Source organism: Sinohyriopsis cumingii, chromosome 1 (genome assembly GCF_028554795.1).
Source record: "Sinohyriopsis cumingii isolate HCF-2022 chromosome 1, ASM2855479v2, whole genome shotgun sequence".
In the NCBI taxonomy this organism is placed as follows: domain Eukaryota; kingdom Metazoa; phylum Mollusca; class Bivalvia; order Unionida; family Unionidae; genus Sinohyriopsis; species Sinohyriopsis cumingii.
This window is the reverse complement of record NC_142961.1, coordinates 49,795,516-49,809,450: the sequence shown is the minus strand read 5'-3', so window position 1 is coordinate 49,809,450 and position 13,935 is coordinate 49,795,516. Positions and strand designations below refer to the sequence as shown.

General features: G+C 37.1%; 1 protein-coding gene across 4 annotated transcripts; it reads right to left on the bottom strand.

Annotated features, from left to right (window-relative positions):
- Positions 1-2,027: 2,027 nt before the first annotated feature.
- Positions 2,028-13,709, bottom strand: LOC149806842 (protein toll-like). 4 transcript variants are annotated; one of them, XM_089958537.1, is made up of 2 exons: positions 13,577-13,709; positions 2,028-4,906 (listed from the first exon to the last, which is right to left on the bottom strand). In XM_089958537.1, exon 2 carries the CDS (start codon positions 4,574-4,576, stop codon positions 2,411-2,413), a length of 2,166 nt encoding a protein of 721 aa, XP_089814663.1. In that variant the 5' UTR covers positions 4,577-4,906; positions 13,577-13,709; the 3' UTR covers positions 2,028-2,410. The 4 variants fall into 4 exon arrangements, with proteins under 4 accessions (XP_089814663.1, XP_089814672.1, XP_089814682.1 ...); XM_089958546.1 differs by lacking the exon at positions 13,577-13,709 and adding an exon at positions 12,160-12,330; XM_089958556.1 differs by lacking the exon at positions 13,577-13,709 and adding an exon at positions 12,165-12,330.
- Positions 13,710-13,935: the final 226 nt, after the last annotated feature.

The window sequence follows — 13,935 nt, the reverse complement described above, 5'->3', positions numbered from 1 at the left end:
TAAAACCGTAAGTTCTTATTTTTTTCTTCATTTTTACAGTATTTTTCCAGGGAAATAAATTATTTGTTAAATTTTTCAAAGCTTATTGTTTTCACTCTTTCTTGTGTTACTGTTTATTCGAGACTAAACACGTAGCACAAGAAACTGCGATGAAACAACTATATACATTTTCACGTGACTCTACTTGTCTGAGGAAATGACTTAAACGCAAAGCATAATCATGATGTTGACGCCAGATCAGCTGATAGTTGGACAGACTTCTAAGCTGATTCTACTGGTTATCAAACATTTCTTTGATCGTGTTGATATTTTGTACTTTAAATGAATGTATGTTCATATTGGTATATGTACACACGTGTGCCAGCCAATAATGCTGCAGTGAAATTGACCTATTGTATTAAAGATATTAACTTAAGAAAAATATATGAAGCTACTGCAAATTTCATCTCAATTTATTCATAAAATAATCACCGCTTCATAATGTTTGCCAATCAGAGCCCAAATAACACTATTCATGTGCCCACAGTTCAGTGGAGATTAAACTCGGCTTGAGATTTTGATATAAAAGCACACAGCAGGTTTTATCCCAGTCTGGTAGTAAATAAAATCCTATAGCACACCCATCATGTCAGCCAATCAGCGTCCAGGTCACCTCATTTATGTGTTGATTTCGCTGATCAGCCAACTAATTCGCGGACTTGTTAACGAAAACTTACAAGCTCATCACAATCTCATCATAAATAAAGCCTGAATTGTGCTCATAAAGAGTCAGCCACTAAAAAAAATCAGAACCTCGATCACCTCATCAGTATGTGCGGATTTGGTTGGATATCCAAGTTATGATCAATATTACTAATATAACGCAACATTGCAAGTTTCATCAGAATCTGATTATTTAAGACCTTAGTGCATCGACAAGGTCAGCTAATCAATACACGGATCATCTCATTAAATGTGCGCACCTGTCAAATTTCATCCCAGCCTAGTTGATGTAAAGTTACATAGCAAATTTCATCCCAGCTCTTGATATCAAGATACAACAGCAAATTTCATCAAAATGTGATCATAGTTGAAACCTAGCGCGGAGAAGGGTCCTATAAACTGGTATATGGGGACCTGCTGCCCGTTAGAGTACACTTCTTAGAGCCTGGCGGTTTATTATTTGATGTCCTTTCAATAAATTCCACTTATATGCGTTGGTTATAATCTCTGATCCTCAATATATAACTAAGTCCATAATTAGGAATCTTGGATTTATTACTTTGCAGTAGGGATTAGAATGTAATGTAACCAGGAGTAGGCATACAAACAAACCACACCATGAACTTCATGCCCCAATGTAAGTTTTCTGTATCCAGTTTTCCAACTATTACATGGATATGAATTTTAAGATTACAAGTACTGTTATACATAATTAGATGAGTTTATGGTACCCGGGAATGCACATCTCTGTTGAAAATACCGTATGAAGTTTACCCCCCCCACCTCCGACCTACAGGTGGGAGTTTTGTGAATATGGAAGCAGGTCTAATTTGCGTTGATATTTCTTTGTATTGGCCTATGATGTGCTTTCTCGCGTGAGATGGAACTGCTGAGGTCTTATCTTACTCTTGCATATATGTAATTTGTAATCTGCCGGGTCAATTTAGTTAAACAAAACTTACCTAAAACGAATATAAAAAATTATACCCAACACTCATTACATGCCACCGCCTCAGCAAAAGAAAATCAGGCCCGGTGTTCTCTAATTTTCTATATTACACAATTAGACTAAAAAATCAAATTATGAAACAAACATGTAAGAATGTTAGTTCCAAATGAAAATTTGACATCAACTGACAAGGTGTAACAACTGAAATCCTGTAGTTTTCACTGTTGTAACTCGATGCATAAGAGATTTATTCGCAGTGAAAGTTTGGAGACAGGACAGACATGTGTATTCAAGAGCTGCATAAAATCAAGCCTAGGATATGAAGAAGAAAAAAACGTGACTGTAACTTAAAAAAAAAAACAGACAAACGCAAATATGAAAATTTTGATAACTTTAAGACCCAGCAGGCAGAGACAATTGGTCACAAGAATATTTCTCAAGTAGAACTAAAATCCTGAGTAATATAAAACGATTAATAGAAAACATAATTCTATAAATTTTTAAAACAGCCACCAAGCAAAGGATATACAAACTAAATAACACATTTGTCTGTACTATTTTCACTTCCTATGTCAATATTTTAATCGGATTTTTAAAACCAAATTGTTATAGATGCTCATTTATTCGATTTTTGCATCGGTAATCAGTTTAATACATCTAACCCGCCTTTTGCAATCTATACACAACAATTATCCATCACTTTAGAGAATTAAAGTTTATCAGTTTTTCATTTTATAATTAAATATTTTATTTATTTTGTTAAAGCAGTGGAGTCGTTTCATCGCATGTTTCTCTACCCGTCACGTTAGAATCAAAGCTATCACCGACTCTCTCAACTGTGGAGTCTTTATCCCGGACATCATGTCCGTGTACGGGCACAGTTTCACTTTCCGCAGACGTATGTTTCCGTGCTACTCTTGGCAATGCGGACAGGAGCTTGTACAAATAATCTGCATTCGAAGCTGCAATGTAGATATTCGTTTTCATGTACATTTGTATTTTTTCATCTCTTAAGCGAGATTGATCTAACCTGTCCTCAATCACAAGAATGATCAATTTGCGATTCTTATCGCTAATAAAACGTTCGTGCGCTTGGTAAAACTCCTGGATGCACCACTGACTCTCAAGAAAATTGTTCGTAAGAACTGCGAGAGTAGCTATGCTTGACCTAATACTTTCTTCTATACTTTCGAGGAGAACCTCTCCCGGCGTAAAATCGTGATAAGATATATACTTAATCTCTTCTTTGTCGAAAAATGGGAAAAGAGTTTGAGTTACATAATCGCTGTCTAACTTACTGAAAGCGATAAAAACGTCGTTTTCCAGTTCTGAAGTGAGTTTAGAACGCAGACAATTGCAACATTTAAAATGTGCTACAAGAAATACTTGCATATGTTCTTTTTTTGCGATAAGTACAAATACGACAATCATAAACAACAATATTGATCCTAAAAGTATCAAAAGTGGTGTGGTATAATCAGTTTGGCAGATAAACAAATTGTCTTCAACTTCTATGACAGCTTTTCCATTACCAGAACCGGTGGCACACTTGATTTTCTCCAACTCTAATATCTTGATACGATTTTTCAAAAGCCAGTGTTTCATCCACAGTGTGTGACAGTCACAAATATAGGGATTGTTATGTAGGGTAATGGATTCGAGATGCGTCAAGTTGAGGTTCTGAATATCACTTGGTAGAGTTTCCAGAGAATTGTCATTTAGGTACATCTTCTCCACAGTGTCAAGATAATGTAAGAAGTTCTTGTCTACAGTTGACACAGCACTCGAGGATACATCCAATATGGAAACATTGCCTAAGTAGTTTCTGTCACTTAGCGCCCTTAAATTACGACTATGAATCACCAGATGTATCGTCTTAACGTCTGGAATTAATGACGGCAATGCATCTAAACTGTCGTCTGTACAAGTTATCGTCAGTAAATTGCAGACGACCGTAAACTGACAAGTACAAGTGGATGGACAGTCTTTCTCGACAGAGCAGTTAAACTCATTCATTGGAACGTCAATAATTCGCATCCCTCTAAGAGATTCTGGGTTGTAGCACGTGATAGCAAACACGGGATTGTCTGGATCCATTGGCCAGAATTCTTTGATGTAGAGAGCAAAGGGAAATAAGTTGCAGTCGCAAAGGAGCGGGTTGTAATTGATATTAAAGCCACAGTTTCCCAGTCTGTAGAGATCTTGGAGCGATTTAACCTGTAAAATCCGAAGCAAGTAAGCAACATCTACTGTGGTAAAATTGTTTCTTATAAGGTCAACATATATGCTGTCATTCAGATTGAATATAGAAATTGGATAGTGATAATAATTGGTAACATTACTGATGTTATTGTGTGAAACGTTTACAATTAAATTCTGGTGATTGGAGAGGACAAGAACGAAGGCAATGCCGAGATCAACTTCCTTCAGTCTGTTAAATGACCACTGTATGTTAATCAAAGTCTTCAAGTTACTATTTATAACGTCAGGCTCGATGATTTCTAGAAGATTGTATCTGATGAAAAGGTTCTTGAGCTTCACCAGAGCATTCAGTGTGCCATTACGCAAGACACTTATCTTGTTGTAATCCAACACAAAAGTTTCGAGAGTTTTTCCAATATAACCAAAGACAAAATCATCCAGCTCTTCAATGGTGTTCTTCTCTAAGTTAAGATAGGACACATTTGACAACATTGTCAAAGCCGACGGTATGTTTGTGAGTTTACTTTCAGTAAGGTACACATTGTTAGCATCCGTATTGTTCCCAATACATTGGAAGATCTCTTCTTGGCGAGGAACGGTACATTGCATATGCAGTGTTTGCACAGTTCTTCTACAGTCGCAGTATTGTTCATATCCTACTCTGAATGTGTAACTTACCCATACCAATATAACACACAACCAGCATGCCAATTTTCTCGCCATAGATCGGGCTCCGGTTACAAGGATTTAAGATTATATCATTAGAACGCATTGAATACGAAACACATACAGTGCTTGTGAACAGCAGTTTATGTGACCAGTGTTCTTTTCAGACGGTTGGTTGGTTGATGGCGTTTTTCGCTTCATGATTGCACTTTTAAGTCGCAAATTTAAAACATCAATGTGGCCGGAATAACTGTAGCCCTAATCCTTATCTCTGTTTTTTTAAAAGTATTTTATCGTATAATTTTCTCCAAGCAATGATATGAGGAAGTCTTCGAAGTATTTTTTCTTTTTTTGTCATCTAGATGTAGTTCCCATATTTGAGTCATCCTGAATAAAAACATAGAAGCAAACATTTAGAAACTAAGCACACAGTCCTCGATGTTTCCTGTATATATAATTTTACAAACCAAAATAATTTCATAAATGACTTAAGTTTCAAAAAGTAAAAGAAAATATTTATTAAAAAGCTATAATGTTATTTTTATTTATATTTTTTCTGTAGACGTCATTTACAAACGAATATAATTTTTAAAATGAATGACACAAACACGCGCATTCACATTCAAATAAATACATGCAGAGAAACAACAAGAATCTGTCATTTATAAATTATATAGCATAATTTTATCATGTTTTGAAGAATAGGTTAATTACAATATGCATTTTACTGCTAAAAAGTGAAGTGGTTGAATAACGAACATTTCTGTACATTCCTGTTTTTCCCACCGCATAGAGATAAGACTGTTGGTTAGGAGAGATTAGGGGACAATATCATTTATTTATCTTAATTCTTCAATTCATGATCAGTAAACACATTGATGGATATATGGCTGGTATCTCAATCGTTTCAAGAGACTTTAAGTTATGACCTTGGAGCGACACCTGTATGACACATTCTCCCAGTGAGGGGGTGGAAAGTGGTGTTATCCATGGGTATTTTTGGAGATCATATCAAAATGTGTGCTGACACACTGGTTAATGATCATGCTCACCAATTTTGAGACATGTGTGACTTACAGATTATAAACTATTTAAGATTTATGTAAAATTAGACCCACCCTCTAGACTCGCCAATCAGGGTGGATCAGGATTCAAAATCCGTGTACACATATACTGTCCACCGCCACCACCATCCGAAATTATATTTTGAAAGGAGAGGAATAGCGTGACATGTAGAACGCACGCACAAACGGGCAATATCACATTACCCCACCTTTTTTACGAAAACCTCATAGATCAACGCTTTCGAAACTTGCTTTAAATGATAAATGCCATAATCATCTACAACAAATATAAACTGCAAGCTCGTAAGGATCCACGCAACTAATAATATAAAAAAATGGGAACCACGTCTAGAAATGGGTGAACATAAACAGTGGCGTCACTAGGGAGTTGCGGGGGGTGCTGACCGCACCGGGTGACACCATCAGAGTGGGTGACAACAAAATGACTGTCTAAAAAAAGGGGTGACATCATGAGTTACTGCACATGACTGTCTATAAAATTTTTGAAGTTTTGTGCAGGAAGGAGGTCTGTGTGGGTGACACCATGAGTTAACTCACGTGTCTCTAAAATTTTTGAATTTTTGTGCAGGAAGGTGGTCTATGTGGTGACACTATGAGTTACCGCACTGGGTGACACCAGCCCTAGTGACGCCACTGAACATAAAATAGAGCATATATGGGTTTGGCTGGCCATGATTGGTTATTAATTAAAGTAAGATTTCAGTAAAAATAATCTTTTGAGAGCTTGTCCTAGCTGTAACTGAATTTTTTTCCCCCAGAGACAATGATTTATTGATGAGATTTCAGTCCTTTAACAGACTTGAAATTGGAAATCCCATTAGGAGCCATCCATTTAGTACGTACGCACAAATCTGGCAAAGCTTGACCCCTCCCCCTCCTGTACACATGCATACTTTTTTACACCCCCACCTGCGTACGTACGCTTAACGCACCCCCCCCCCCCATACAACGGCCTATATTTAATCCACGCAGAAACGATCAAGGATTAATAATATTAACGTGTTTAATAAAACTGATAGTCCACCGACGTTGAATGTCTGGCTGCATAAAGAAATAAGCTGCGTAACTAAAAAGTTTGTCTCGTGTCCGCTAAAATGCAAACGCCGACAGTCGAACAGGTTACGTATTAGACAAATTATTATCGATGTTTCACCCCACCCCACCATATTTCCTATGCGTACGTAGACCCCCCCCCATACGCAAGCGTATGCATTTGGGTTAACCCCCATCCCCCTCCATGCGTACGTACTAAATGGACGGTCCCTTAGTGAAATTAACAGCTTACTACTTTGCTGCGGAATTGAAAACAGGTTTCAAACGCATGCAGATCCTTGGCTCATATGGTTTTCCCTACTCAGAAGCTGTCATCAAGGGTACGTCTAAACTGAGAGATAAAGACTTGATCATGAGTTCTTGAATTGGTAATGTCATGGTGTTTGCATAGGTTCACTACGGGAGCTGAATTAATTCCCTGAGTCCTATAACGAACTATGATGGCTTCATCATAAAGTTAGAAATAAGATATAATATTTCAATTATAAACAACATATAGTGTTTACTTGTAGTTCATCGTTAGCAAACATGAGACGAAAAAACAAAACAAAACACGGAACGAGATATAAATCTGATTGGGCAATATGTAATCAATTTCGATGACGTTTCAGTTTCGGCCAATCACTGAGTAGAACACAAAGAGATATAAGCATAAACTGATAGCGTTTCAACTTTAACTTCTGACAGGATCAGTCAATTTAAGTCTACATAAACGAAAACCGAAAATAGTCGAAAAAAAGAAAAGAAAAGATTTTACCTAATTATCTGGTCAGACTGTTATTGCATATACACTATGCTACATAACATGTATTTTTAAACACAGGTTTAGATCGGCACTGGATTCATTACGGTTAGACAATTCTGTGGTAGTTTTATCTGTGAGACAAAGGCCTAGAAAATGTCCCAATAACACGAGTAGTTAAGACAATACTTGGCACGCGTACTGACACAGGTTAGGGCTGACAATAGGTTAATCTGAAGTCGTTGCACCATACAAAAGAGTCGGCTATTAAAGCGAATTATTACTTACTAAATACTTGTAGGTAAGACATTTAAGAAAGATTATGTTTATCTGGTTATTTAATTATGATCCATGCTATTTATTTGTATACATGATAAATATTTTTGTTTTTTTTAAAATTAAATATCAGTGCCTTATCAATCAGGTATGTTGCCTCGCTTTGATGTTTTGCCGACAGAGACAGACAAAATAGTGTTCTTCAAGCCAGATTCACTCAACTAATTTTTAATGGAGAAAAATCATTACTTATACGTATTTAAGGAGCCATGACTATCATTTGTTGTCACTCACGTGTCAAGATGACAGAATGTCCAGTTAAGCATCGCAGTATTAAACTATTCTTACAAGGGTATCAATGAGCATGAATCGGTGCAAAAACTTACAGTGAAGAAACTAGGGGAAAATCGGCAGAAGAACGTCTACTGTTTCATATATTCTAAAGAAAAAGGACAGTACAGTACGGTTAGTTACAATATGCCAACAAATTAACATGTTTAGACATTCCATTTCTATACATCACGTAAATAATTACATTTCATGTCTAACGTCTTGTGCTATGTGCACAAACATTCAAGTAATTTAACCTAAATTGGTTCCACTCATCATTCATTCGAGGTTAGTTATACACAAAGAAATACTTTCTGTGGGTATGTATGTGTATAACTAAGCAATTGACTGCATCAACATTCTCTTGTAATATATATATATATATATATATATATATATATATATATATATATATATATATATATATATATATATATATATATATATATATATATAATGTCTCACAAACACGCGAGTTTGGAAAGTGTGAAGTCAAGTCCACCAGGTCAAGGAACCAGAAATACGGCCAACAGACCTTGTGATCAATCTGCGTCAAACCCAGGGTTGTTAGTTAGCTTAAACTGACCAGACAGAACAACAGTGCTCCAACCAATTCGGACACATCGGGTGGTCCACGATGGGCCGCATACAGTAGCATTGATTCAAAGTTAAAGTACATCTAGATAGTAACAATTGCCAGCAAAAACTTCACCTGTTCCTGGGTTTCAAGTTACTGCACTGATGCAGTGGAGCCATTGGAAGTAGTAGCTGACATCGCTGCATATGCAACATCAGCTCTAAGAAACTCCGGTGATGCAGATGCAAGCAGTTTACCCAACTGGTTACCAACAATTACTGACCCATATAGGAGACCATATTTTATTATGTAAATGTATCTCATAACATTACAGCTTCAGTCATTGTCAAAAGTACAACAACAGCTTTGGTTTGGTCTGATGGTCAACGACAGCTTTCGTTTGGTCTGGTGGTCAACGACAACTTTAGTTTGGTCTGTTGGATATATAGATTTTCATATTCTTGTTCTCCCGTCTGTCCACTATCTAAATTTGACCTCTTTGGGTTACAAACTAGATTCAAACAGACATGAGATCAGGTTCCCGCTCGTAAAACTTAAGACATGTAACAACTCGGTAATATTCAGCTTCCAAAACGCCGATCCATTTTCTCCTCCCCAATTAAAAAAGTACAAACACAAACATTATGATAACAATGAAATGTAAAAATCAACAACAACATAAAGTCCATTGCATAATTGGCACCTTTAACTTTTCCTGTGCTGTTGTGCTACTATGTTGGGTGTTCTTCAAGTGCCTAATTGATTTGACTACTGTCTTCATGAGGGGCAGATTTCTTGAGAGTTTTAACGGTAAATCATCTTTCTCCATGAACGTTTCCTGCACTCAGACACCATTAATCTAAACAGTGATGTGTCCAGTGCATTAGGATGTGAAGGTGTATATGGAATTCATTACTTGATAACACTTGAGGAAAGCATACATGTGAGATTTGCTTTGTAGAAAGCATACATGTGAGATTGTTCGTGATTGTGTTACACATGCACTGAACTGCCTGTGATTGTGTTACACGTGCACTGAATTGCCTGCGATTGTGTTACAGATGCATTGAATTGCCCGTGCTTGTGTTACACACGTATTGAATGGCCCATGATTGTACTGGACATGCATTGAATTGCACGTGATTGTGTTACACGTGCACTGAATTGTCTGTGATTGTGTTACACATGCATTGAATTGCCCTTGATTGTCTTACACATGCATTGAATTGCCCTTGATTGTGTTACACATGCACTGAATTGCCTGCGATTGTGTCACACATACATTGAATTGCATGTGATTGTGTTAAACATGCACTGAATCGCCGATGATTGTGCTACACAAGCATATACATTAAACTGCAGAATATGTTATAGCCCTGTGTGTGATTTTCGAAGGGAATATTACAGGTTTGATTAAAACGTACTTGTTAAAAAAATCGACCAGTTGATATAAAAGACATATACGAGTAGATATTATATAAAAGGTGAAGTCAACTTTCCTTGATCTTTTATGTATTGGGCAAAATAATAGGCACTGGGAAGAGTATTTGCTTTGATTACCATCAAGCTTGGACTCTGATTTTCGTTAACTCTCTCTCTGAATTTTCTTAACTCCCTTACATTCAAAATCAGTTTTAGGATGGGGGCAGCGAGAACAGCTGCGCATCAAGGGTCATCCGTCAGTCAGACCCGTCACTGGGGTGTGATGGAAATCTCGTGTTTTCCTCCCTTAATATGACCTTTTCACACTCCATCAAAAATAGCATTGCGCTCGCCAAATATTTTGAATTATCATTACAGCGTGACCAACAGATGGAAAGGAAGAAATAAATGCTTAAATACTTGCGTTATACGATTCTTGAAAAATACTGAGACATTGACAGTTGTGAATGAAAATGAGCAACGTACATTCTGGGTGAGAATGCGTCCAATAAAGATCATATCAGTCACCATAATATATCAGCATGAGCAGTTTCAGTTTTACGTGCAGCCTGAGAGTAACAAACCTGGAAGCATCTTGGTTAGTCAAGATTCCGATATGATAACCCTATCTACACCTTGGCGAAACAAGCAGACATTTCTGTGCTTCGCGTCTCTGAATTTCATAGGATGCGGCGACAGTCAAAATTAAGTTGTTCAAATTTGAACACTGCTGCTACATGATCGAGACAAAGGCAGCACAAAACTTTAATGGACTGATAAACAAGAAATTTTCCACTGCTGGTCCGTGTTTGTACAAATACCTTTCACTCAAACACACCTGTAATGGCTTCCCTCTGGTACGTAGTCATACTTTTGATGTTAAACTTACAAGGTATCATTTTTAAGTCAATTGCATCCACCATTTCGGGCCAGTGTAGAATGCACCAGTGTTACACGCTATTGGCAAGTTGGCATTACATACTAAGGGAGGCAACTAATTAAATCCAACAGATGTCGCTAGAATAATGCACTAAAATATCTGTTCGATCCGCCAAGATGTATATAGTGTTATCATATCGGAACCTTGGTTGGCGAAGATGACCTGGAAGGTGTCTGAAATAAACGGCACTATTCATGTATGTGTGGAATATATAAAGCTCCTCTTGATGGTCAACTTATTTTCTAGAAAACATTCTAGAAAATAAGTTGACCAGAATGTTCCAATTTTCCACAGATTAGTTATACATTAAGATTAGCTATACATTTACTCCGATATAGTACATTTTGCAGAAGATTTTTATTGTCAAGATTAGATGCTGTTAGCGCTGAATTTGGTACTGAATGTTTGTGATGGTTGCTATTATTGGTGGTGGTGCTGCTGATGCTGGTGGTAATACTGTTGTAGTCCGATAAATCAACCCCACAAATCTGTGTTAATACTGATGGACGATGTTGTGCCGAAAATCAATATCATCACGGGTGAAGGGCTGATTTATCGGTCTAATACTGCTGCTGCTGCTAATGATAATGAACGGGTAATTTAAAAAGAAAAAGAAAATAAATCTTCAGAATCAGGCACAAACACCACTATCTCAGCTGCAACAACAACAGCAACAACCATACTACCACTACTACTACTAACAATAATAATAATAACAGCTGCAATGGCTGGCCATCACAAATGCACACGTTTTTAGTACGTATTTATTCCCCAACCCCAATCTCGCCATACTTAGCAAACTCCCCAGACGGTGACACATAACAACAAAGTTTCGTGAATTTTCACCTGAACGAGATGTGTTAACGGACACACGATCGAATGGAAAGACGCACAGACAGACAGAAGGGATGTTTGAGAATATCTGCGACGCTTTTTTTCTCTCAAAACATTGTCTTTAATAAGCGCCATCATTATCACTGTCCTGTCCTTTATATTGTTTACAGGTACGCAACTAAACAAGAGATTAAAAGCACCGTATTTCATCATTGGCAATTTCAACACTTAGATTACGAGTCTTACGCACTGTCAACTGAGCAATCGCGGCTCCCAACACATTATTGAGAGAGAGAGAGAGAGAGAGAGAGAGAGAGAGAGAGCGAGAGAGAGACAAACAAAATTAAATTATGTTCGTGAGGAAGAGATATGCAGGCTTACCTTACCAGTGAGATCACGTTGTCTGCACCATACGATAAGCAATACGTTTGCAACAGATCGTGCATTCAGAGAATACAAGGTTGTAATGAACAGACAGGAATTGAAAGGGGATTTCCCACTTGATACTATAACAGCATAGCAGACAATACAAAGGCAGAAAATAGACCAATGAATAGGCAAAACACTCCAAAGGAACGTGTACGCCTCTAAATGAGGTACCGACTAAAGACACATTGTAATCCTATGATTCAAATATTCATAAACTGCAATAAATCATAGCGGCCATTTGTGTGCGTGCGCGCGCACGCGTGTGCGATAGAGAGAATTTATGAAGAGTTTAGATTACCCGATATTAGTACGAGCATCATCGGTGAACAACGATTCAACCCAACAAACGGAATGATGAATTCGGATTCCAAATGATGTTGTGTGATATGAAATGATGTAGCATGAAATGAAATGATTGAACCCCCAAAATGAAACAATGAATTCAGATTCCAAATGATGTGGCGTTAAATGAAATGATCTGGTATTAAATAAAATGATTTAAAGAACAAAACGGAATGATTATATCTGCTTCCAAATGACGTGCTATTAAATGAAATGATGTAGTCTAAAATGAAATGATTTAACTCAACAAATGAAATCATGAATTTAAATTCCAAATGATCTAGCATTAAATAAAATGATTTAAACAACAAAAGGGATTGATGGATTCTGAATCCAAATGACGTATTATTAAATGAAATTATTTTGTCTAAAATGAAATGATTTAACCCAAACAATGAAATGATGTATTCAGATTCCAAATGATCTGGCATTAGTTGAAATGGTCTGAAGAACAGAATGGAATGATCAACTCATATTCCAAACGGCGTGGTATTAAATGAAATGTATGGAAAGTAAACGGTCTGACTCGAAACTGCATTACAATTTAAGGTCAAAATGTAATCATCTAGCGTATATCCAAACAAACACAGGGGGCGCTGTTAGCCAGACTTATGATCGACAGGCGTATTTACAGCATTCGGCTGAGACTTTTGCAGACGACATTTAACAGCTAAGGCTAGTGTTTCTTCTCATTTGATATAAACAAGAACTATGTTTTCCAATCAGCATAAAGTTACTATCCACATTAATGAATGTGTATTTTTTTTAAAATCTGCCTTGTACTGCGTGAGTTTTCAAGGCTTCAACTCAGCTAGATCTATCAGCTAAGGAGATTAAATCTTCATCTTATTTGATCGGTCCTAATTATCATGTTTAATGACCTAACGTAGCATACACACTAGACCAACAAGTTGTTTTCCATCTTTTTTTTTTTTTTGTTTGACTAGCGGCGGAGACCAACGTTATTATGCACTACTTGTGCTGAAGAGTCCGCGCGCTGTTAATTAATAAATTTATTTAGACTAACCTTTGTATCCAGACGGTAAGTATAATCCCTCTTCTAATGATCCACTGCGTTAAATCCTTTAGAACACTTTTTTTTGGTATAAATCCCTGTCAGAACAGAATACCTGTGTATTGATCGGCTGTTGACCTCAGAATTGAATTACCCACGCATGCGTGTAAAGCAGCATCACCACATGGCAAGAGTAACGCGAGAAAACCGTCTAGCGAGGCACGTATCACTGGAAACTGACTAATGCTTGGGTGAGAGCTGTGCCAGTACGGCAGAAATTTAGGAGTGAGAGAGAGAGGGAGAGAGAGAGAGATACGTCATGTCAGAAATGTGAGATAGAGTGAATGATAAATAAATTGTAAAAAGACCAC

Bases quoted from the DNA above. Each gene is read 5' to 3' on its own strand.
- LOC149806842 (XM_089958537.1), bottom strand. From the start codon at position 4,576: ATGGCGAGAAAATTGGCATGCTGGTTGTGTGTTATATTGGTATGGGTA.